General features: G+C 55.5%; 1 protein-coding gene across 7 annotated transcripts in view; it reads left to right on the top strand.

The window, feature by feature from the left end:
• HDAC7 (histone deacetylase 7) overlaps positions 1 to 24188 on the top strand; it is a 90000-nt gene that overhangs the window by 12748 nt on the left and 53064 nt on the right. For 3 of the 7 annotated variants that reach the window (XR_014186086.1, XM_082073487.1, XM_082073484.1), the window contains exon 1: positions 22849 to 23304. The exons of 2 other annotated variants lie outside the window; for them this stretch is intronic. Coding sequence is in view for 3 of the 5 variants with exons in the window: in XM_082073487.1 (XP_081929613.1) it covers positions 23202 to 23304 (103 nt within the window). In the remaining 2 variants the exon portion in view is untranslated. Of the gene's footprint in view, positions 1 to 15152; positions 15295 to 22848; positions 23305 to 24188 lie in introns of those variants that run through there. 2 more of the 7 variants (XM_082073485.1, XM_082073490.1) reach the window with 2 other exon arrangements.

Here is a 24188-nt window from a genome sequence, read left to right as displayed (position 1 = left end):
CTGTTGCGATAGAACAATAGAACAAGGTGTGATGGTTTTAAGCTCAAGGAGGGAGATTCAGGCTGGATAAAAGGCAATTGTTGGCCCTGAGGGTGGTGAGAGCCTGGCCCAGGTTGGCCAGAGAGGTGGTGGATGAAGCATCCCTGGAGACATCCCAGGCCAGGCTGGACGGGGCTCTGAGCACCCTGAGCTGCTGAAGATGTCCCTGCTCATGGCATAAGGTGACATTTGAAGGTCCCTTCAACCCAAACTATTCTGTGATTCTGCGCCCCTGTGCTGCCATGGCAACCTGGGCCAGTATTTTACCAGCATCCTGAACCCCCCGGTTCACGGCTCAATGGGCGATCGGCTCGCAGGGGGCTGGGCTGTGGGGCCAGGAGCTGAGAGTTAATCGAGGGCGCTTTTTCACGGCTAAAACCTCCCTCGCCTGCGCAGCGGCGGCTTCCTGTTTGACTCACACCTGACAGCCCCGCCGCATCAGCGGGGCCTCTCGCGCTCGCGAGCAACTGAATGGGGCTGTTTACAATTAGAGAACATGGGATTCCCAGAAAGAAGCTCAGACCGGACGTCCTGAAGCGAAATACCCCAGGCGTCACCAGCTAAAAATAACCGGAGCAGAACAGTCACCAAACAAACAGCGAGTCAACACCAGCCCCGGCGCCGGGCTCTCACGTATCCCATGGCACGGGGCAGCCGGGGGAACACCCAAAGCACCTTCTTTCCCGACCCCCGCATGGTTTTTCTGGCATAATGTGGTGCCACAAAGTCTGGTGGCTGCCACTTGCAGCGGTTTCTCTTTGGTCCTGGTTTATTGAGTGGGAGGGCGGAGTAAGGCAAGGGTTAAAATGTAAATTTCAAGCAGAAATGGCTGGTGGAAATCAGTTTGTGCCAGTGATGGGCTGGGGGAGGCTGCGGAGGGTGGGAAGCAAAGCAGGAACAGCCTCTATGAGGACGGGGATTTTTGGGGACTTTGGTGGCCGGCTCTGGACCCGGCGCTTGGTGGGTGGGTGGGGATGTGTCACCACAGGCTCCGGGAGATGCTGAACAGCCCTGAGCTGCTGCTTCTCATCCAGTGTCTGTACTGGGACCCCAGCTTGGGCTCACAGGGGGTTCTGTAGCAAGTTCTTACAATAGGCGGAGGGAGCAGCGTGTTGGCACCACTTGGCTCCCCGGGGATGGTGGGGTGGTGGCAGCCGCATGGTGGGCTCAGAAATGCTGCCGTGTATTCCTGAGCAGCGTCCCGCTGTGGTTTCCCACTCGCATCCCCAGGGTAAGCAAGTGCCTGACCCAGGAGCCTTTTCCAGCCTTTCTCCAGGACAGCAGGAACAGATTGCACGTGGAAAACTGTCGACAATGCTCACATATGACCTGAGTCAGACCTAGGAAGGTGCTAAAGTGCTCAGTCCTTAGAGCAGGGCTCAGAAAATGGGGACGCGAAGGTGGTGGGACCAACCGCAGGTTTCATTGAGCTGCTGACTTTGTATCTCCTCCCCGATGCTCAGGGAGGAGACAGCAAGATGGGTCAGAGCAAAAGGGCACAGAAAGGAACAGAAAGACTCAGCCCAACAGCCCCAGAGTCCAGTCAACCCCGTTCTAACAGAGATTTCAGAAGACAGGAGCTTCAGGCACTTATGCAATAGGTTGCTAACGAGAGGAAGTTTCTCTTTAACCCCAGGCAGTTAGTGGTTGATTTATGTCCTACAGCTTTACATTTTAAAAAGTTGCAGGGGTGTTGCATAAGAAGATAATTTGACCCTATAGTTCTTATAAGCTTTTTCTGTTGGGGAACGTCTGGTCTTTTCTCCAGTCTTCACCTTGACGATGTAAAGAGGAGGAAAATCATATTGACTCAAGTTATGTTACTCATGAGAGCGAATCCCTGTGTTTTCTCAGAGACAGTGTTGGATTTGGGTCTTCCTAAGCTTCACTCAGGGGACTGGGTGCTTTTGCTTGCTAGTTGTATCCCCCAAAAATAACAGAGGTGCCGTTGCTGCATGTGCCCTCAATTTCTCTTCTTCGTGTACCAAGTTCTAGTTGGGGGCTTTGACTCTCAAGCAATAAATGCCGCAGTGGGGAATGCTCCAGGAGTAGGGACATGGCAACTGGACAGCTGGGGACAATTTTCACCATGTTACTTAGTTCATTGCCCTGGACTTAATGGCCCTGGTAACAACTTCCAGTCGCATGGTCCTTCCTGGGTAAGATCTGTCGCTTGGTGGGAGTCAAGTCATTCCACAGCAGGGGAGACAGACGAACCTTCTGCCTCATGGAAACTTCACTTCGGGCTCTCTCCTGATTTGCTATTTGCCTTTAACCTAAAATAAAATCTACTTAGACTAAAAGCGCACATTAGCGATTTGTGAACAGAAGGACAATTACGGGGAGAAAACGAATTTTCGCCAGTGTGGCTCCATTGTCTGACCGCGGTGCCCTTGCCTGCAGAAGAACCGGTCCAGGTTCTCTCCCTCCGGCTATTTTGAACAAGGACGGTTTGTAAAATCACCCTCTTGTTCTTGGCTTCCTCCTTGGGGTCCCACCACGGGCCATCTCGCTGCTACAGCAGCAGCAATAACCTCCAGGTCTTCCCATCACCAGCCACCCGTGCCAAAGTCTTAATTCATTCCATGGGTCCTCCATCTGCTCCCAAGGCAGAGCCGCATCCCGGCGGGGCCGGCTGCAGAATCGCCCGCTCACCGTAAATATTGCACTGAGGGAACGGCCGCCAAGCATAGGGAGGATGATACTGGTGCTCTGAGATGCCGAATGGAGATTTGGGGCAATTCTTGCTTTTGTTACAGACTCCCTGGTGCCCTTGAGCAAGGTCATTATGCTCATCCCTCTTGCAGAATGGGGGGACAGCGTTTCCTTTCTCTTTTTGTCTGTCTTGTTAACTGGGACCGGCCCTTCGTTTGCGTGGGTGTCCGCTGCCACTTGGAAATCTGAGCTTTAGGTTGTAAATTCTCCAAGTGAGGGATTTTGCCCTTCCTGGGTCAGTGTGGGTGGCTCCGAAGCTGCTCCAATTTTAGTCTCCCCGCACCACCCAGATATAAAACTGGGCATCTTGTTGCATCTGCTCCCGGGACATTCATTGTCCGGGAATCCCCGGGTGACCAATTACACCAGCATGAACATTCATGGAAACAGGCCATTTTCTGCGACGTCTCAAAGCATTTGCAAAAGGTTGGTCGAGTCCCAAGAGCTTCTGGCAGCTTCATTTGATTTTGAAACCAATTGGCCCCCAGCTGGGTGTGAGAGTAAAATGAAAGGATGCGAGATAAACCCACTTGTGCGAGAGAGCGAGCCGCTGCCCGCGGCAGCGCCGCATCAGAGGTCGTCATTCTGAAACCGAGCATGGAAACTGCACCGAGAAGAAAGCTCGAGAGCAGGGCTGGGGCTCCTTGCCACACACGGCGCAGACCACACTAAAGAGCTGCTCTGCTTGGGGACCGTCACATGCACCGCGGCAAAAAGAGGGACGGAAACCTAAGGGGCAGCTCTGGCCGGGCAGATGAGCGCTGACAACAAAGGTACGCTCGTCTTCTCCAGGCGACTCTCATCCAACATATCTTTTGTGTTTTAACATGTCTTTGGGCTTGTTATCTTCTGCTCTTTGCTGAACGTCTCTGTTGCGTTGCTGTGATTGTCACCGTCGCTGCTTGGGTGGTTCGAGGCGTCTCCTGGCCTGAGCTGCTCAGGAGGATGCGGAGAGGTGGAGGTGGCAAGGCATGGAGAGAAGGAGGCTCCGATGGGTTGTTCAGACTTGGTTTTGCGTCTTGTTTACTGCCGAGCGAGCTGCTCAAGAGCCTGGGTAGCGTTTCTCAGGAAACAGGGTCGGCGTGTGCTGTGGTTGTAGCTCCTGTGCCTTGTGACCCGGACCATCCCCTGAGCACACGGGGAGTTGGGGATTTTTAGTCCGGCTGACCCATTTTTGTGCGTGCTGTGTTATTCCTGCCTGCGCTCGCTGGGACAGCCCTAGGTCAGCATCTCCAGCCCCGAGCTGGTCCAGCCTCTTGTATTTGAAGGAGCTGAGAGATGCTCTGGTGGCCAGGCCGTAGTGAAGGGCTTAATAATCTCCTGGTGGACATCGGCCAAGAGGGGAATGGCCAACAGCACAGGTGGTTCTTGCTCGTGTTCCCCTGGTTTGCTCACCATACAGCAGGTGACAGCCTCCCAGCCGCTGGGGACAGTTCCCCTCTTCCAGGTGACAAGGTTGGGTGTAGATGCGCAGAACGCTGCACCAGCTCCTCCAGGACACCAGAGCTCCGCAACTTCCAGGCGAGACGCTCGGTTACAGGTTTTCACCTTCAAAGCATGAAGTTCTCGTTGCTGCTCCTCAAGACCCTCGTGTGCGCTGCACTGTGGACATTGTGTTGTCCTATGACCCACAGTATGGGTGGCTTTGGTGGATGTGAGCTCACCTGAGGCTCCAGCTCTGTGGTGCTAAATCATAACAATATACAATAGCTGCATGTTTTGCTTATGTTACACACACAAGTTTTTATCCACACACCAGTATTCACCTTGCAGAGCCCTGGCCTGGACCGAGTGGCTGGAGCCAGGACATAGGGAGCATCTCTCCACTTTCTGCATCCCAACACAGGTATTACAGCTCTTCCTTCTTCTCTTGGGACTTCCTTCCTCTCTTTCTATTTTGGAGAATTTTCTGAGAATGTTGGAGAATTGCATCAAGATAGAAACACGCAGGTGATGACACCACGGTTAGGAGGAGGGAAGCTGTGATGGAATAATTTGTTGAGTTTTGTCCTACATCAAAAGTGCTGAAACGGGTGTAATGCTCCCACAACCCAGCTTGGGAATTTCCAACTAAAACCAACTGGTTTTGTTTCCCTGGGCTGTAGAGAAACGTGAAGCACGTGCCCAGGGTGCCCTAGATGCCTCAGAAACCAGGACGGAAACTGGAAGAGCTGGTGCTTTTAAAGTAACGGGACCCTTAAATCTCAATCTCATGATCTGGAGGCATCTGACATGACTTTTGGATGGTTGACCTTGGTGGGGACAATCGTGTTTCAAGCGTCTCATCCCCTGGCTCTGAGCGGGGTAGTGAGAAAAGAAGGAGGGGGAGAGGACACAGCACAAATGAAAACCAAGCTCTACATGTGATGAGATGCTGTTGAGAAGTGAGGAGGGAGGTGGAGGAACTTTGTAGACCTCATGCAGCAAGAAGGTTTTCAGTCCCAGGGTTCCTACAACCACCTCCAGGCCAAGAAAGCACCTTTGGGGTTGTTCTCTGTTGGACTTGATGATCCTGGTGGGTCACATCCAACTCAGGACATTCTATGATGATTATCTACAGCTGGAGCCAGCACTGCCTGGTCATGGTCAACAATTAGTGCAAATAGAGCTAATTAAAGTCAGCAAGGAGCAGGAGAGAGATGCAGAAACCCCTCTCTTCTTTCACCCACTCTTTCCTCTTATATTAAAGCATCATCAGTTATGAGCTGTTTTCAGGGTTGTCTTTGTTCCCCGCCTACGGCAGTGGGGCCAAATGCTTCTTTGGAGGAGATAGGGAAGGAACTGAGTGTGAAAAGCAGCCAAAGATGCTCACAAGGCAAGTACTGAAGTGTTCCAAGCCACTGAGGGTGCTCCAGGGTAATTAAAAGCTTCAATTAAAGCTGTAGGGAAAAAATAAGCACAAGATATTTGCTTGAAAATCCTTTTATATCAGAGGTAATCAGCTTTTGTTAATGGGCTGCACTTGACCTATCAGATGCTGGTGCAAACCCTTGGATAGCAGTGTGGCCCTAGAAGGGCTGAAGCCTTTGAAGGATGTTGGTTTCACGTATGAACTCCAAAAAAACGAGGCTCCTTTGTGGCATTTGTAACAGTTTTGGTTGTGCTGATCCCATGGGCAGTTCTGGAGGGTTTGTGGGCTCTGTAGTTCTTGATGGAAAATACCTAAAATAAGCAGAATTTACATATTATGTGGGCTGAAGAGCGTTATTTCACAGGGCTGTTGAAGGCACAGAAACGGACGGTGGCTCTTGTACTTAATGTTATTAAAACCACGTTACTTAGAGGTGTGAAGCCAGGAAGCTGGTGGTCAAAGCTTCCACCGCACAGACGGGGTCGTTCTTACCATGGATGTTTTTGAGCTCTGCACCAAAAACCTGGAAGGTCCCTATGGGTAGGATAAAAAGGCTAAAAAGGTCTCTTTAACTCTTTCTTGATGGGTTGATATCCCATGTGTCAGAAAACAAACCCTTCTAGGGCTGAGCATGAGCTTGGAGCCTCGAGCAAAGGAAACCTGAAAAGGTGCAGACTTGGCAAATAAAAGCTCTTTTGGTGGTGATTTCAGAACTTGATCCCCAGCTGCTCTTTCTCTGTGTTTCTTGGGAAATGACGGGTTTGGATGAATTGTCGTTGTCCAGAAAAGGCGTCTCTGAACTCAGCTCCTTGCTCTGCAACCGTGGGCAGAGCCAAACCCTCATCTTGCAGCCACATCTTGTTATTTGGAGTTTAGGGGGGGCCTTTATTTTAATCAAAACAGGATGGTTTTCAACTGATTACTTGGAATATGAAGGATGAGTAATCACGCAGTCATGGGGATGGTGAGGTTGCAATTGGTAAAACGAAGCCTTAAAAATGGTTGTGTTGTGTTTGAAGCGCACGTGAGGGCAGCACCCGTGTAACAGCGACCACAGTGTGCCGGAGCGTTGCTCAATGAAACCTCAACTACATTGCTTATTGTATAAGGATCAGCTTTTAAAAATAGCTCTACTGGAAGTGTTCACAGCCATCGTGGACAAGTGCAGTAGAGAATATCTGGGGAATGCGTTGGAAATGGGCAGAATTTTCATAGAAGAGAGCCCGGGGTGCTTTGCTGGTCCCCAAACCCCCCCGAGGGGAGCAGAAGAGCTGGTTTTGGCTGTAGGTGCGGGACAGGCTGGCAGGGTGACCCAGGGGGACTCGGGACCGGTGGCCATGGGTGTCACACCACAAGGTGGGCTACCAGCTCTGCTGCCAGCGTGCCCAGCGGCCCAGAGCAGCACCCAGAGCCTGCCAGAGGTTTTGTTCATTCTCCGGGTGTTTAGGGAAACACATTTTTGGCAGCTATTATTTCTTTATCTGGATCCGAACCCTCTGGGCATTTGAAAGGGAAATAACCATTTTCCAGTCGCTCAGGTGGTGACATTTGCAAACTGCCATAAACTTCTACGGCCCCTTTCTGTCAAACTGTTTGGTCCGAGCTTCTCTAATGAAAGAGGCAAAGAAGAGCGGGTAGCGGTCGATGTATAGATGCGATGGGCTTTCGCGTGCTTGCCACACTGGAGTTGCTTTTAATGATCTGTTAAAAAGGCAGAAGTCTACAGAAAATCCAGTAGAAGTCGGGCTGTGCTTTGCTTTGCAGGGAAGGGGCGGTGAGGAACCCACTCTGGGGATGCAAATCCCACCGGAGAGGCTTGAAATTGGAGGTTCAGAATTGGGACCCAGCTCTCAGGGAAATGATGAAACCACCGAGCTATTGCATTAGTTGCCGGAGTCGGGAGAGGGCGCGCGGCGCGGGAGCGCGGCCAGGGCTCGCTGCAGAAATATTTAGTCAACTGGAAAGCTGTTTCGAAAGCTAAATTGAGAGCTACTCCGGCTCCTTCCCCAGCCCATTGTTGTGGTTTTACAATCACATTTTCCTGTTTTTAAAACGAATGTTTTTCTCTCCCCTGGGGCCGGGCGAAAGCCCCACGAGAGCAGCAGGGGAAGGTTGTGGGGCTTGGGGGCTGTAGGCACGGAGCAAACCCCCCCTGGCATCGCCCCTTCCCTTTGCACAACCTGCAGCGGCTCTAACACCACCGGGAGGGTAAAACAGGCCAACAGAAGTGTGATTATTTTTGATTTCTGATTTTTTCTAACGTGGCTGGTTCCTCTTTGTGCTGTGGTTTCACGCTCGGCAGCAAGGCGGCGAAGGTATTTTTGTGGGTCTTATTCAAGGAGTGTCTATTTAAAACAAACCAACAAATGTTATTGTGCAGTTCAAAGCCACCTCGCTGCCTGATTGGGGCTGTGGGGCCCCCGATGGTCCCAGCTGGATCCGTACAGAGGGTGGATCCACAAAGGTGGTGCAAGACAAGGGCCTGTGGAGGAGAAAACCTGTTTATTATACGAGTTCCTGTATGCAGAGTGTTTGCACGCTGCCAGCCTTTTGCATTTAAATATGAATAGTTTTACATGCGCTGAATGGAAGTCACAAAGTTTAAACACTGGGCTCTGCTGAGCATCTCCATCCATGCCTGGCATTTCCAGGCCAAAACTGGGGTCAAAACTGCACTGGGAGTGGGCTAACGCTTGCCCAGCATGGCCAGGACATGCTCAGCCCCTTGTCTGGCCCCATTTCCTTCAATTGTAGAGCTGAGGGTTGGACTACGTGACGTTTGAAGGTCCCTTCAGCCAGCTGAATGTGACCCAGTGTGTGGCCAAAAAGCCACCAGCATCCTGGCTGGTCCCAGCACTGGTGTGGCCAGCAGGCCCAGGGCAGTGACCGTCCCTGTGCTGGCACCTGGGGAGGCCAAACCGCCAATCCTGGGGCAGTTTTGGGCCCTCGTGCCAAGAAAGAGCTTGAGGTGCTGGAGCGAGTGGAGAGAAGGGAACGGAGCTGGTGAGGGGCTGGAGAAGGAGGTTGAGGTTGGATCTTGGGAACAATTTCTTCCCCAAAGGGCTGTGGGGCATTGAACAGGCTGCCCAGGGCAGTGCTGGAGTCACCATCCCTGGAAGGGTTGGACAGACGGACATGAGGTTCTCAGGACATGGGGCAGAGCCAGGGGTGAGTTATGGTTGGGCTTGATGATCTTGAGGGTCTTTTCCAACCAAGATGATTCTGAGATAAGGAACACAAACCCAAAGACCCCATCCATCACCCACTGCTCAGTCTCTGTTTACCCAAAGCTCCACTCGGCACCTCCAGCCCAGCCCGGCCGCGCGTTGCCCAATGCAGGGTGTGAGTTGCTGCTCCCCTATCGTACATCAGAACATCATAAAAAAAGAATCAAATGCTCTTGTGCCCAAGTCAGCAACTCGCCCACCACCTGCCTGCTTGCTGGGTCAGCCGGTCCCGCTGCTGCATGATGCTGGGCTGTCCCCAAGGCCATGGGTCCCCTCTTATGCTGACACAGACTTTTTGTGTAGGTGATAACGGAGCTCTGGGGATGCTATCAGTCCTGGGGGGAGTGGGAAAAGCTGGCTGCTGCATCCCTAATTTTACCAGGTTGTTTCCCTAATTTTACCATGTTTCTCCCCATGATCAGTGGGATCCCTGTGCCCGGGGGATGGTGGGAGTAGCTGGGGGATCACAGAATCCCAGAGTGTCAGGGGTTGGGAGGGACCTCAAAGCTCATCCAGTGCAATCCCCCCATGGAGCAGGAACACCCAGCTGAGGTTACACAGGAACCAGGCGGGTTGGAATGTCTGCACAGAAGGAGACTCCACAACCCCCTGGGCAGCCTGGGCCAGGCTCTGCCACCCTCACCACCAACAAGTTTCTGCTCAAATTTAAGTGGAACCTCCTGTGTTCCAGTTTGCACCCATTGCCCCTTGTCCTGTCACTGGTTGTCACCAGAAGAGCCTGGCTCCATCCTCCTGACACTCCCCCTTTCCATCTTGATCCCCAGGAATGAGTCCCCCCTCAGTCTCCTCTTGTCCAGCTCCAGAGCCCCAGCTCCCTCAGCCTTTCCTCACACGGGAGATGAGGGCTCCTGGTTGCCACTGTGGAGATACCAGGAGTTTTCTGTTCCCAGGGCTGGGACAGCCCCGTGCCAGGAACACGCTGGCACTGGCCCAGGTTCCCAGCGCGGCTGCATCAAGCGGGGCGGGCCGGGGAGCCAAGCACACGTCAGAGGACGCTTCTCCTCCGGGGATCGTTGCTCTCGTCTGATCGAAACCGCCGTCACTCCTCACCTGCCGCAGCCACCACCTACGTGGCCTCTCGCTGTCCCAGATGTTCCCGTGGGCACAGAGGCTGCGGCAGGGGGACAGGGCAGCCCTGCGCTGGGGGGTTTGGGGGAAACTAGTGAACCCCCATATATGAAGCTGGTGAGGGGCTGGAGCACAAGTGTGATGGAGCGGCTGAGGGAGCTGGGGGGTTCAGCTGGAGAACAGGAGCTGAGGGGAGACCTTCTGATCTCTGAACTGCCTGAAAGGAGCTTGGAGCATGGAGGGGGTTGGTCTGTGCTCCCAAGTGATAAAACAAGAGGAAACGGCCTCAAGTTGCGCCAGGGGAGGTTGAGGTTGGATCTGGGGAACAATTCCTTCCCCAAAGGGCTGTGGGCATTGAACAGGCTGCCCAGGGCAGTGCTGGAGTCACCATCCCTGGAGGGTTGGACAGACGGACATGAGGTTCTCAGGACATGGGGCAGTGCTGGGCTGGGGGAACGCTTGGACTTGATGATCTTGAGGGGCTTTTCCAACCAAAACGATTGTGATTCTACATCATTCCCAGCCCTCTCCTCCCATTTTCCAGCTCTCTCTACCTGGCTGCACCACTCAGGTGTGCTGGGGGGACACTAGAAAAAGCACATCCAGCCACTCGGCAAAGGCTTTGGTTGGGAAGTGCCACCACTGCCCACCCTCCTTCCCCCTCCCAGCCAAACCAAGACCTTCCCTGGGTCTCCTGCACCCAGAGCTTTGGGGCCGAGCCCACACGGGGATGTCGCAGGAAACGTCCCCGCTTGCTGGGGAGCTCAGACGAGCCCGGGCAGCCTTGAGCGTCTTTGTCACCTCCACCAGCAGCCCGAGGGTTGCACAACACGTGGGGGTGAAGCACATTCATCTCCGCCGATCAAAATAACCCGTTTCTTTCACAACACGCAGCAGGTTCCGCACATGGCCCCCCCAGCTTTGCTGGCACTGCTCTGCAAGGGAGGGGAGACTCAAGAAAGGGAAGCGGCGCCTTGCTTTCCAGGCTAAAAATACTGGCTGCGCTTCCAAAATAATCTTGGTTGAATGATCCGGAGTGACCCCAGGCTGCCAGCTGGTTCAATTCCCCGATAGATCCAGCCTGAGCTTTGTTCACCTGGGCGGAGAAAGGGCTCGATGGGGTATTTTTGCTCCTGGAGGTGGGTTTTGTTCTATGTGTACAGGAAATTTTGAATGGGGTTATAACAGGAGAAGCCAGGCTGCTGTTTCTTAAAAATGTGAATGTGAAAAAATTCACAGGTTTCAAGGCTGAACACAAAGACCAGAAAAGCTCCAGTTTTCAGCCCGCCTCAAATCTAAAGTTTTATTTGAGCTGTTATTTTGGAAAAGACACCAGCTTCCTGCAGGCTGCCCGGGGTGGGTTCCCATGGGTTATACGGGGATGGGGAGCGATCTGCAGGGATGGAGGGGCTGGTGGAGCCAACCCCCAGCTCGCCCTTCCCAGTGTGTTCGAGCCTTCTTGGAGGACAAATTGAAGGGAATTTAGGTCACCAAACAGGGAAAAGAGCTCGATGGAGAGGGTGAAACCCTGCGCAATGTAAACCATAGAGAACAGTCCCCACCGGTCCCACCTTTGGTTGGCTTCACTGAGTAATATGCAAATTTATGCATATTTTGGTGGGGGGGTCTGCGCCTCTAACCGTGTCCTGGCTCCTTCGCCAGTTTGGGGAATGATCAGCACTTTTGCAGGTCATGAAATGAAGGATGTCAATGCTCCTTCCCCTCCGATGCTGAGGTTTCCCCCTTATCTCCTCCAGCTTCAGTTTGGGATTCATTTGCAACCATCTTAAATGACTAGCGCTTCTGTCTCGGTGTTCATTTCCAAATCAGAGAGGCATTAAATGGAACCTCAGTAATTATGAGTCACTAAAAAAGCCTTTGTCTCCTCCCTCTGTCTTTGCTACGGACTGAGGGAGGAATTTTTGATGCTGAGGGTGGTGAGAGCCTGGCCCAGGTTGGCCAGAGAGGTGGTGGATGAAGCATCCCTGGAGACATCCCAGGCCAGGCTGGACCCCTCTGAGCACCCTGAGCTGCTGAAGATGTCCCTGCTCATGGCATAAGGTGACATTTGAATGTCCCTTCAACCCAAACCGTTCTGTGATTCGATGAACCGCTACCAGGTGCTGTTTGGGTCATGCATCTCGAGCTTCCGCCGAGAGTTTCCAAGAGGAAACTCTGGATGGATGCGATTTTGAGAGTTTGGAAATGAAAGGGGGTGAAAACACCAATCCAGAAGAAAACTGGCGTAAATGAAAGGGAAAGAGAAAGCCCCAAAAGTGAGATGCACCGTGTGCGGCTGCAGTTTGAGCCTCTTGGGTTCAGAGAGTGGCAAAAATAACCACTTGGTCACTGGGGCTTACGACCGTGCCAGCCCATGTGCATGCGTGCACGCTTCATCTGTAACTTCCCAAATTCTGTTCTGGTAGTGTAAGAACGAGCAAAATAGCTCAGCAAACCAGCCCCTGCTCACCCGTGTTTGGGTGTTTATCTTGCTCCCTCCGCACCGATTGATCTCCGGAGGTGCAGGATGCTGGAGCTGAGCGGCGGCTCCATCGGGTCTCCTCGCTGTGGGATGAGATGGGATTTTGCTCCGCGTCTGAAGTGATTTCTTCTTTGGAAAAGAGAAGTGTCACTCAGCGGGCAGAGAATTCCCCGTGCGTTGGATTTCCTGGAAATGCAGCTGTCCCCTTGCAGAGCAGCCAAATAACCACCGTCGCGGCCGCTCGCACCGCGCTCACTAAGGAAACCTGGGGTGATATCACCCCGTCTTTAAATAGGATTTGAAGGCCCTGAGTGTCATCTCCTTCTCTCTGAATTTGGCTCATTCTCTTGGGCTCATTTGCCCCCTCCCAGCCCCAGTTTCCCCTGGGAGGAGCTCATGCAGAGATGATGGGAGAGCCCTGACAGCAGAACGAGTCACTGGGGAACATGAAAGGTGTGTCTGAGCCTGCAATTTGATGCAATTTCGGCGTTTTCCTCGGGGCTATGCGGATGTGCCTATCTCCAATTAGCTTTTCAAAGCTCTCCTCAGGTTAGGGCCTTGCGCCAGCATCTTTGCTGCCCCATTTCTCATAGTCTGGTGTCTTGCACACTCACCCAGGATGGAGGAGACTCAGGGTCAGGATTTGGCTTCTAGCAACAAGGATTTGAACCATATTCCCACCCCTCCTGGGTCTTTCTAACCACTCGGCTGAGGGATTGCTGGAGCAAGCTGCTCACCGTGCCTCCTGTTGAAGCAGTTCTACTCTATATATTAACATATTAATGGGTGAATAGCATCTAATTTTCAAAGAGAATACACTTAAGACTAATATAAATCACAGTAGAAAAGGCTGGCAAGCCTCACGGCTCCTTCCTGCTTGCACATCCCGTATCTTTCTGGAGCCACCTTATTTTTTAACAGCCAGATGCATCAAATCCAAACGATGTGGCCACGTGAAAGGACTTGTCATTGGTGACCGAGTCCCAAGGAAACAGGCAGGAAACCCACCAATCCGCCACACACAGCCCCGCGTTTTCAGCTTTACATCCTTTAGATTTCGGAGTTTGTCAGTAAATCTGAGGTGGAAGTGTGTTTTCCAAAACTTAATAAGTCTGGGCTTAGGGTCCAGCTGCAGATTTAAAATGTGCAATTCCTAGTTTTTCCTCTCTAAACGAGTCTGTGAATCGTACCCGACTCTCTAGCAAAGAGCAGCGTCGTGCCTGAGCTTTGGGAAGCGAGCTAAAAGCTGCAGAAATGACAGAGCTTCTTACCAAAGAGCTCTTGCTGCAAGAGGCAGTTTCTTAAGTTCCTGTATGTAACCAGCCTGCCCCTCACATTTTCTCTATCTGGGATTTGTAGGCGGTAGCGAAGCTTCTCTGGCAGCTGCAGGATCAGTTTGGTGGGACCAAATGTGGTGGGTTGGAGCCATTCAACCCTTGAGGGGTTAAATTCAGCAAGTGCCTCACTGAGGGGCTTTTTTGTGATGTTAAAAAGAAACAAAACGTTAAGATAGAACTTGTCACCATTTGAAGGAAGCACGTAAACCAAGGATAGCATCACATGTCCAAGCAAAACGCAGCTCATGCAGAGCGACGCTACAAAGGCACCAGACACCTGCGAATGTTTTTAAGGATTTTGGGGGTGTTGTCCACCCCGCGGAGCTGTCGCTGGGGCTCTGCCCTGCTCTTCCTCGTGCTCTAGACGATGCTTTTCTGCCCGCTTTGCAGCAGCTCGCAGCGCCGAGCCGGTGTGTGCATGGGGCATGGGGGAAGGCTGAGGGTGCCCAGGGGCTGTAGGGATGGAACAGCAGTGCCTGGGCACCCTGGAGCATCATCCCAGGGCATTGCCACAAATAGCAGTGCCTGGGAACTCTGGAGCATCTTCCCACGGTATTGCCATGAAGAGCAGTGCCTGGGCACCCCGGAGCATCATCCCAGGGCAATGCCATGAACAGCAGTGCCCGGGTACCCTGTAGCATCATCCCAGGGCATTGCCATGAGTAGCAGTGCCCGGGTACCCTAGAGCGTCATCCTGCGACATCACTGTGAATGGCAGTGCCCGGGTACCCTGGAGCATCAACCTGCGGCATCACCATGAGCAGCAGTGCCCGGGTACCCCAGAGCATCATCCCATGGTATTGCCGTGAACAGTGGTGTCTGGGTACCCCAGAGCATCATCCCAGGGCATCACCATGAGCCCGGGCACCCTGTAGCATCATCCCAGGGCATCGCCATGAGCAGCAGTGCCCGGGTACCCTGGAGCATCAACCTGCGGCATCACCATGAGCAGCAGTGCCCGGGTACCCCAGAGCATCATCCCATGGTATTGCCGTGAACAGTGGTGTCTGGGTACCCCAGAGCATCATCCCAGGGCATCACCATGAGCCCGGGCACCCTGTAGCATCATCCCAGAGCATCGCCCTGAGCGGCAGAGCCCGAGCCAAGGCCACGGGCACCCCGGTGCACGGGAGGTGCCGGCGGGGGGGGGTTACACCCCCACACCGGCTGCAGAACACGGCTCGGCGAGCCCCGTTTTGTCCTCAGCGGCCGGTTCCGCCCGAAGCGCAGGATCCCCGGGCCGGTCCCCGCGGGGCGGTGCCGGCGGAGGGCGCGGTTCGGCCCGGCCCGGCCCAGCCCCGGGGGCGGCGGCGGCGCCATTGGCCGCGGGGCGGCGCCGCCCGCAGACACCGCGCCGTGGGCCGGGCCGGGCCGCTCCTCCCCGCCCGGTTCCGGTGCGGCGGCGGCGGCGCAGGTGGAGCCCGAGCCGCCCGCGGAGCCCCGCGCCCGCCGCCCAGCGCGGCCCGGCCGGGGCCGCCTCCCCGCTCCCGCTCCGCCGCCGGAGCCCGCGGACGCCCCGGCCTCGCCTTTGTCCGCAGCCCGGGCCCGCCCCAGGTAGGCACCGGGGCGGCGGGGACGGGGCCGCGCTGTCACCCACGGGGGGGTAGGAGGCCTCCCCCGGGCCGGGCCCCCCACCCCCGGGAGGGCTTAGAGGCCACCCCGGGACTGAGCCCGCATCCCCGGGTGGGCTTACAGGCCTCCCCGGGGGTCGAACCGCCATCCATTCAGCACAGGCCCCTCCCGCGCCGACCCCCCATCCCCGTTGGGGACTGAGAGGCTCCCTCGGGGCTGCGCCCCCATCCCCATGGAGCAGCGGCCTCCCCAGGGCTGGCCCCGCTTCCCCCGCGCTCCCGGCGGGAGTTGTCTGCCCCTCTGCTCACCCCCCTCCCTGGCCTTGCACCCCCAAAGCCGCCCTGTGAATGGGGACCCTGACCCCAGGCCCTGTGGGGCACCAGGAGCTGGCTGGGCTGCATCAGGGGGTCTCGCTCCCTGGGGGCAATGGAGCCCCAAAGCATCTGCCGTGGGGTCTGCAGCCACCGGACAGGCTGGCTGGGGGTGCTGGTGCCCCCCATATCGATGGAGAGGTGCTGGTGCCCCCCATATCGATGGAGAGGTGCTGGTGCCCCCCATATTGATGGAGAGGTGCTGGTGCCCCCATATCGATGCAGAGGTGCTGGTGCCCCCCGTATCGATGCAGAGGTGCTGGTGCCCCCCATATCGATGCAGAGGTGCTGGTGCCCCCGTATCGATGCAGAGGTGCTGGTGCCCCCCGTATTGATGCAGAGGTGCTGGTGCCCCCCGTATTGATGGAGAGGTGCTGGTGCCCCCGTATCGATGCAGAGGTGCTGTTACCCCCCGTATCGATGCAGAGGTGCTGGTGCCCCCCGTATTGATGCAGAGGTGCTGGTGCCCCCCGTATTGATGGAGAGGTGCTGGTGCCCCCGTATCGATGCAGAGGTGCTGGTGCCCCCATATTGATGGAGAGGTGCTGGTGCCCCCCATATTGATGGAGAGGTGCTGGTGCCCCCGTATCGATGCAGAGGTGCTGGTGCCCCCATATCGATGCAGAGGTGCTGGTGCCCCCCGTATCGATGCAGAGGTGCTGGTGCCCCCCGCATCGATGCAGAGGTGCTGGTGCCCCCGTATCGATGCAGAGGTGCTGGTGCCCCCCGTATCGATGCAGAGGTGCTGGTGCCCCCCATATCGATGCAGAGGTGCTGGTGCCCCCCGTATTGATGCAGAGGTGCTGGTGCCCCCCGTATTGATGGAGAGGTGCTGGTGCCCCCGTATCGATGCAGAGGTGCTGGTGCCCCCATATTGATGGAGAGGTGCTGGTGCCCCCCATATTGATGGAGAGGTGCTGGTGCCCCCGTATCGATGCAGAGGTGCTGGTGCCCCCATATTGATGGAGAGGTGCTGGTGCCCCCCATATCGATGCAGAGGTGCTGGTGCCCCCGTATCGATGCAGAGGTGCTGGTGCCCCCGTATCGATGCAGAGATGCTGGTGCCCCCATATCGATGCAGAGATGCTGGTGCCCCCGTATCGATGCAGAGGTGCTGGTGCCCCCGTATCGATGCAGAGGTGCTGGTGCCCCCCGTATCGATGCAGAGGTGCTGGTGCCCCCCGTATCGATGCAGAGATGCTGGTGCCCCCATATCGATGCAGAGGTGCTGTTGCCCCCGTATCGATGCAGAGGTGCTGTTGCCCCCGTATCGATGCAGAGGTGCTGGTGCCCCCGTATCGATGCAGAGGTGCTGGTGTCCCCGTATCGATGCAGAGGTGCTGGTGCCCCCCGTATCGATGCAGAGGTGCTGGTGCCCCCGTATCGATGCAGAGGTGCTGGTGCCCCCCGTATTGATGTAGAGGTGCTGGTGTCCCCGTATTGATGTAGAGGTGCTGGTGTCCCCGTATTGATGTAGAGGTGCTGGTGCCCCCGTATTGATGCAGAGGTGCTGGTGTCCCCGTATCGATGCAGAGGTGCTGTTGCCCCCGTATCGATGCAGAGGTGCTGGTGTCCCCGTATTGATGTAGAGGTGCTGGTGCCCCCGTATCGATGCAGAGGTGCTGGTGCCCCCGTATCGATGCAGAGGTGCTGGCTGGGCTTTCACTCCGGTATCGGTGTGCGTAGCGTGGGATGGTGTGTGGCATTCCCAGCTCTGGGCGATGGAGCGTCCGACAGCCCCAGGTGCCGAGAGCCGGGGCTGCCGCCCGGGGACGCACCGGGTGGCGGTGGCTTAGGGAGCAGCTGATCCGCCCCGGGTGAGACGTTGTCCCACGCCAACACCTGTGTGTGCTGGGGGGGTCATCCTGGGCAACCTGCTGGAGCCAAGGGAGAGACTCCAGGCTCCTGAGTCCCCGACTTTTTGCATCTGCAGAGTGTGTGTTTAGATACGTAAACTCGAGCCTGTTTGCTGGAGTGTTTTTCTTCTAATCCTGTCACCTTTCCCTCCTGACGATCAGCTGGCGCTTGCGGGGAGCGAGGCTATAAGGGCACTAACAGCTCTGCTGCGTTTCATCCTCCTTAAGGTGCGTTTGCTGCAAAGGCATCTCTCTTTCTCACTAAATACCTTATTGAGAAAGGGCGTGAGCAGCCGCGCTGGGAAAAAAGCTGTTTGATACCCCGAGTAGCCTGGAGACTGAGCGTACCAGCCAACGCAGCCCACAGATCAGCGAGCTGTCCAAGATTTGCCCTTTGCTGGCAATCCCCAGCGTCCCAAAAAGCAGCTCTTCCCACACCTTTTTCCACGGTAATGGTGTTATCTGGGATTTGGGCACGTCGCGAGGCTCCGCTGAGTAATGGGACGTGGGGAGGCTCCTGCGGAGGCGGCGTTGAGATGCGCTCCCAGCCTGGACTTGGCTCCGTGCGCAGGAGAGACGCGGTGTCGCTTGTCGTGGGAAGCAAACAGCCCTGGGATTTGGACCGTACGGTAGTTTGTGCCCAACTGGATGAGCAGTAAGTGGTTTCTGCCCCGTGTTTGTTCCAGCGTCGCGCTCGGGGAGGATGGGGGGGTGGGCCCCGCTCTTTGAGGGTCCGGATGCGATGCCTCTGACCAGATGTTTGCAGAGCGTTTTGGCCTGGAAATCGCAGCCTTTCTCCGGGGATCTCCGGCGCTTCCTGGTTTGCAGCGAGGATCGGAGGATTTCAGCACTTCCTACTCGTCTGCCTGATGTGAGCAGGAAGTGGGAGCGTGAAAATGGCAGCAAAAGTGCTCGCAGCGAGGCTGGGAGCTCAGTACATGGGTTGGTAATGAGGTTAGACCTGTCCTGAACAGGGTCCTAAACCTTTTGGATGTGTCATTTGGGAATGGACAGGGCATGGACTCATCCTAGGACAGCGGGAGGATGAAGATGCTGCACGGGGCGTGTGCTTTGGGTTGGCACAACCCAGCGCAGTTCTGATCCGGTAGAGGCATTTCAATGCGACACAGTGTTATATCTCGACTAGCGAAGCGATAAACTTCACGTCCTCATGAGATCGTGGGTCCTGATTTGTGTTGCGCCTCTGGCAGGGATGGGGAATTCGGGCCTGTGGAGGCTGGAGGGTGAGCGTCATGACTCCGGCCCTGGTTTCTGTGTTCACGCTTGGCTGTGCTGGGGATTGGAGTAAAGACCCAGGTTATATCTGCTGTCGGGAACACAAGTTGGTTGCTTAAAGTCTTCTAAGGATGTGAGTGGCCACACCAATGGCTTTGGGGTACAAGTGGTTCTCCCACCGTGGGACACTGGCATAGGAACCACTCTCGGGAAGCTGAAATCCAGCGCTGCAAAACCTGAACCGTTTAGAAGCTGTTGAAAGAAAAATGAGGTTTGAAAATGTCAGTAAAAAAGAGACGCTGTGTGTTTGGAGTCTGCGGCTCAGATTTTCAGCCTTTTTCCTATTCAAGTAGTGATGTATGTGCTCTTTTTTAAGAGAGATCTTGCAATCATGTATTTAACAGCTGGGACCTTGGGGAGGGGTAAAACCCAACAAGTGTGTTGGCAACGCTCCGAAACAAGGCAGCTCCTCTGCCCCGTCGCCTGCAGTCGCCAGGGAGGTGTGCGAGTCTCCTCTTTGATCTCCCAACATCAAGCCCTTTGTTTTTTCTGATCTGATTTATTACCTTTTGATCTCCGTCCAGCCCCGTAGCTGCTCCTGCGCGGAGGGACAGGACAGCGCAGGTCGGTGAGTCAGTCCTGCGCGGCGCTGAGTCCTCCCCGCTGCCTGTGTCTCATTACCCAGCAATGCTCCCCGAAGGCAGGAATGCATCCTGTCCCGGTTCCGGCTTTGCCAGCTTCCTTTTAGCAGCTTCTTTGCTGACTTTTGTGGCGTTGGCAAAATGGGGGAGGTGACAAACAGCCAGAGAAGCGTGTCCTGGCTTTGCCGGGTTCAAACGGGCTGGTTGCAGCTGGGAGGGCTGTGACTGGGCCCCCGTGCGGTTCGGCTCCCGCTTGGTGTCTCATATACCGGCGAGACAGCCCTAAAAATACTCCTGACACCCTGCAGCCCCGCCGAATGGCTCTGACGTTTTCCTGCCTCCGTTGGTGCCGTGATGATGCACGTGGTTGGTTTTGTGCCATCCTGCTCCTCTTTGGGTGCGTTCGGGCTTTTTGCTGAAGAGCAGGGCTGGTAGGGGCGATTTCATCACTTGGAGAAGGTCTGGGTTGGTACGTTTGCTGCGTGACGCGGTGCTGTCGTGAAGCTTTCAGAGGGATGTTCATGGGACGTGCAGGAGCTGCTGGGGTGTGAGTCACTAATGCTTTTAACGTTAACTTTTTAGCAGAAAAACTTGGGTTTTGTCAAGCCGAGGAAGCTTAGGAGAGCGGTGCTGTCCTGCAGAATGCAGGCAAAGGGTTTGTTTTCTTTCTCTGCCTTGGAGAGCTCTGTCTTCCCTTGAAAGTGTCTTCCAGATATAGCAGCAGTTGCTAACGCTGAATGGATGTGTGTTGAGTTTAGGCAGCTCTGTATGTTGTGCAGGATTCAACCGTTTGGGTTTGAGTTTAGCCAGAACAAGCGGAGCTGGGATGCTTGGGTGGCATTGTCCCAGTTGTCAAACTATAAATAGCGAATGGAGCCCATAGCGCTTGTTGAACTGACATTGGAAATATCCCAGACTCACCTTGGAGGAGGAATTCGTGCCAAGGCACATCAGCCCTCGGCGAGGAGTGTGGTGGGAGTTGATAGAAATAAAATAGGAAGGTGTCCTGAGCTGGTTTGTGTTCCGGTTGTAGCTGGAGGGATGTCAGCCTGTCACCTGGGTCACCTGCTTCTCCAAAAGCCAGCAGTGGGTCCAAGGAGCATCCTGTGGTCCTGCAAGAGTTCAGCTCCATGGAGGGTGGACACAGGACACCGGGACAGCTGCCGGGGGGAGGAACCAGCTCCGTGGTGCTGCAGGGGGGAGTCAGGACGCGGCGCTGGGGTCGGTTCTCCCGGGGGGTGTTCACGGAAGGAGAATCTCTTACGCAACGGAGGGGAAAACAATGTCGGTGCGGAGGCTGCTTTCTCAAAAGCCGCCCTTGCGTAAGAGCGAAGCCTTGGGCAGCACAGAAAATGTGGAGAATGTCGCTTCCCAGCGATGGCTCAAGCCAAAGCGGAGGGTTGCTCTCGGAATTTCTTCCTTTATGTGTATCCTAAACTTCAAGGCTTATGTAAATTCTCCAGCTTTGCTCGTGGCTTGATGCACTTAGATTCAGAGGATGTGTTTCCATACGTAGCCTGGGGCTGCAACTACCAAGTGAAAAGAGTCTCTTCTGTTCCTGCCATAGACTCTTTTCCTCACCCAGCTGCCTTCAGCAACACTTGAGAGGCCAGTGGAAGCGCCTGCTTGCCAGGATGATCTTCTCATGGCTGCAGGGTGGGGATATTCACGTGGAGAGGCCGTCAGTGGGGTGGGAGCGTGTCCCTGCTCCCTCCGCAGCCCCGAGCAGAGGAGAAGCACCATCCTGCTTCCCATCCCTGCGCAGACACGGCTTTTGCTGTGTCCTTTCTGCCATCCCATGGGCTGAGCCTTGGTCCTCTGGCCTCACTGTCCTTGTCCCAGGGCTGCGGTGGGGACCGGCGCGTGGCTCCTTGCAGTCCCGGCGATGGAGGGGATGGAGGATTGACTGTTTTGCGGATGCTACAGAGCATGTGGATGCAGGAGCCTCTGCAGGGCTCGTCTCCTGGGTTCTGCTGGGCTCAGGGTCATGTCTGCTGGGCTCAGGATCATATCTGCTGGGCTCAGGATCCTGCCTGCCTCTTTTTCCTTCTTCTAAGGTTGCACCAGCCCCTCGCTGCAGCGGTAGAAGGATGTGGATGTGCTGGTAGCCAAACTTACAGTATGGTTCATTTTCCTCGAAAATTGCTCCCACAGACACCAAGCCTGAGAGCAGACGCGGTTCTTTGTGGCTCATCGAAGCCTCATAAAACTCCCAGACCCGTCTGGGTCCCTGCAGCCACCCGGCTGTCACCTGCCGCCGTGGGGCGGGCAGAGGGGCCGGCAGCGCTGCCTCACGCCGCTCTGATAATTGAACTGCAGCATTAAGCAAATCTGCGGCTTTTGATCTTGATTCAGAGCGCTCGGGCTCTTTGAAAGCGTGGTTTAATACAGGCGGTTGGGCAGAGGCCTTAATAAGCGGTTGCTGTCTGGATGACGCCGGGGTTGGAGGTGCCGCGTTCCCTCGGATGCCCTGTGTAAGTTTTGGAGGATGTTTTTATAACAGGCCAGGCTCGTGGGTTTGGGGAATTCAGTTATTAGCACTCTAGACTGTCAGTTCCTGCTCCTGTCCCAAAGACAGTAGAAAACACAGTTTTAGGTTTTGGCATCATGAGTGTTCAAATCCACGCAATGACGAGGTGGACGCAGCACAAACGAGCAAAGAGCCGCTGCAGGGACCAGTTTCAGGTGGCGAGTTTGATTTCCAGAAAGTGTAGCTGGTATGTTTGTTTTCCCAGTATCTAAGGCTTGAAATCAAATACGCTCCGAGGATTGCCCTTTAAATTTCCTTACATTAATCTTAATGCTGGTTGCTAACCGAGACCAGATCTTTCTTAAACACATCTGGTGACTGGGCACGGCCGCAACGCTTTTTGTCTACGCTGGAGAGCCGTGAAGGCAGAAAGCAAAGGGAGTTTGGGGTTTGTGGGTGCTCGGTCTGATTGCTTTGGTTGTGTTAACTCCCTTTGAGGCTCGGCCGTGTCCGAGCCCTTGGTCACAGCAGCTCCACGGAGGTTTCTGGGCAGGCTGAACATGTGGGAACACGCTCTGCTCGGCGTGGGAAGCGCGGCGGGCGGTTTGGGATGTTGCTGGATGCCAGGCTGGGAGATGCACTTCTTAATGGGTTCAGCCGGTTCTGCGGATGCTCAGGGCACCGTGAGGCCGGTGCTGTGCCAGGGACGACCCGCTCGGCGTCACCCTGCAGACCCATGGCTCCGGTTCGGAAGAACGAGCCGGCGAAGCGGCGCGGAGACAGCGGTGGCTCTGCCTCCTGCTACCCGAATCTATCTCGGTGAGGTGAGAGTTGTTGTGCAGAGTTTCCTCTTTATATCCTCTTATGTCACGCTGCCCCGCCGGCCGAGTGCGCTCAAAATAGCTGCCAATCCCATTAGGTTTCACTTCAAGGTCTCTATTCTTAGCTGGCTGGGTAGCTGAGCAAGCCGCCTTACTCAGTAGTCATGAGTTCAAGGACCGTAGGGTAAAGACCAGCAAACTCATGGCATGCAGGAGCTTTGTTTGCTTTTCAAGGCAGCTTTGAAGCGACGGCTTGAGCCTTACGCGCTCAAAAAGAGATCCGCGTGTCTGTGAGTATGAAATAGGAGTTGCCGGAGCCCGTACACGCTCCGGAGGAGGCAGAAGGCTCAGCAGCGGGATGACTCAGTGCGCAAGAGTCTGTTAAGGGCCCGTTGCATCCGACCCATCTACCGGCAGCTTTATCAGATGCGTTTTAGTGCCGCACCGATGAGCGGATCCGCGCGTGGAGGGAGCGAAGCAGAAGTGAATGTGGGATGCGGAGCGGCGGCTTCGCGAGAGCGGAACTAGCTGGGTGTTCTCAGAGCCCTTTACCGGCGCTGGAGATCTCCGCCGCGCTGGTGATGTTCGGCCCGTCCCGTAAGTGCCTTTCCCATCCCTGGGGGATTTTCTTTTCTTTCCGTGCGCTCCTGATGCGTTGGGTGTCAGCCGAAGGTGCACACGGCAGCGTGGTTCGGGATGGATGGTTCACGCACGGCAACACCGGGACAGGTTAAGGGCTTTGTGGTTTTCGTTGCCTGTGAGTCCCAGCTCGGAGCGGTCCCGGTTGTACCAGCAAACACAGGACAGGCTCATCTGTTCTCCGCTCAGCCAGTTCTGGCTGTTTCATTGGGAACTTGCCATTTACTCACCAGCTCTTGCTCAGACCTGGGGAAGGTGCTGCCCAAATGGCTGCAGAGGGACCCCTCACTAGTCCTTCAGCAGGACTTGAATATTTTTGAGAGCGCTTTTGGGGAGGCGTCTTGTTTTCTAGGCTTCGTTTAAATGCCTTTAACGTGTTCAAACTATCGTTAAAACTGTGTGCTGCCGGCTTAGATGGATTTGCACCCAGCGGGATGGTGTCCCTGGCTGAGTGGCTGCGGGGGGGGGTAACCAACGTCCCACTGCTGGTGCTGCTGGGCCTGGAGGGGGTGAGTCGGGGGGTGTCACTGCGCAGTGACCCCCCCAGGCCTGGCTCTGACCCCCCTAGTGTGCCCCCCCCAGCACTTGAAGGACGAGGGGCAGCACCGGTGGCGGCTGAAGCATTTTAACCGGCCCGTGTATTGCAACGTGTGCGCGGCGCTGCTGCTGGGGCTGCGCAAGCAGGGGCTGAGCTGCACCCGTGAGTGGCACAGGGGACAGTGTGGGGACATGGGGACAGCGTGGGGACAGGGACAGCATGGGGACAGGGGACATGGGGATGGGGGGCTGCTGCTGGCGCTGTGCAAGCAGGGGCTGAGCTGCACCCATAAGTGGGAGAGGGG

The sequence above is a fragment of the Streptopelia decaocto genome (assembly GCF_964273445.1).
Source record: "Streptopelia decaocto genome assembly, chromosome: 27".
Lineage (NCBI taxonomy): Eukaryota > Metazoa > Chordata > Aves > Columbiformes > Columbidae > Streptopelia > Streptopelia decaocto.
Note: the sequence above shows the minus strand (reverse complement) of the source record. Positions and strands in the feature narration are given on the sequence as shown.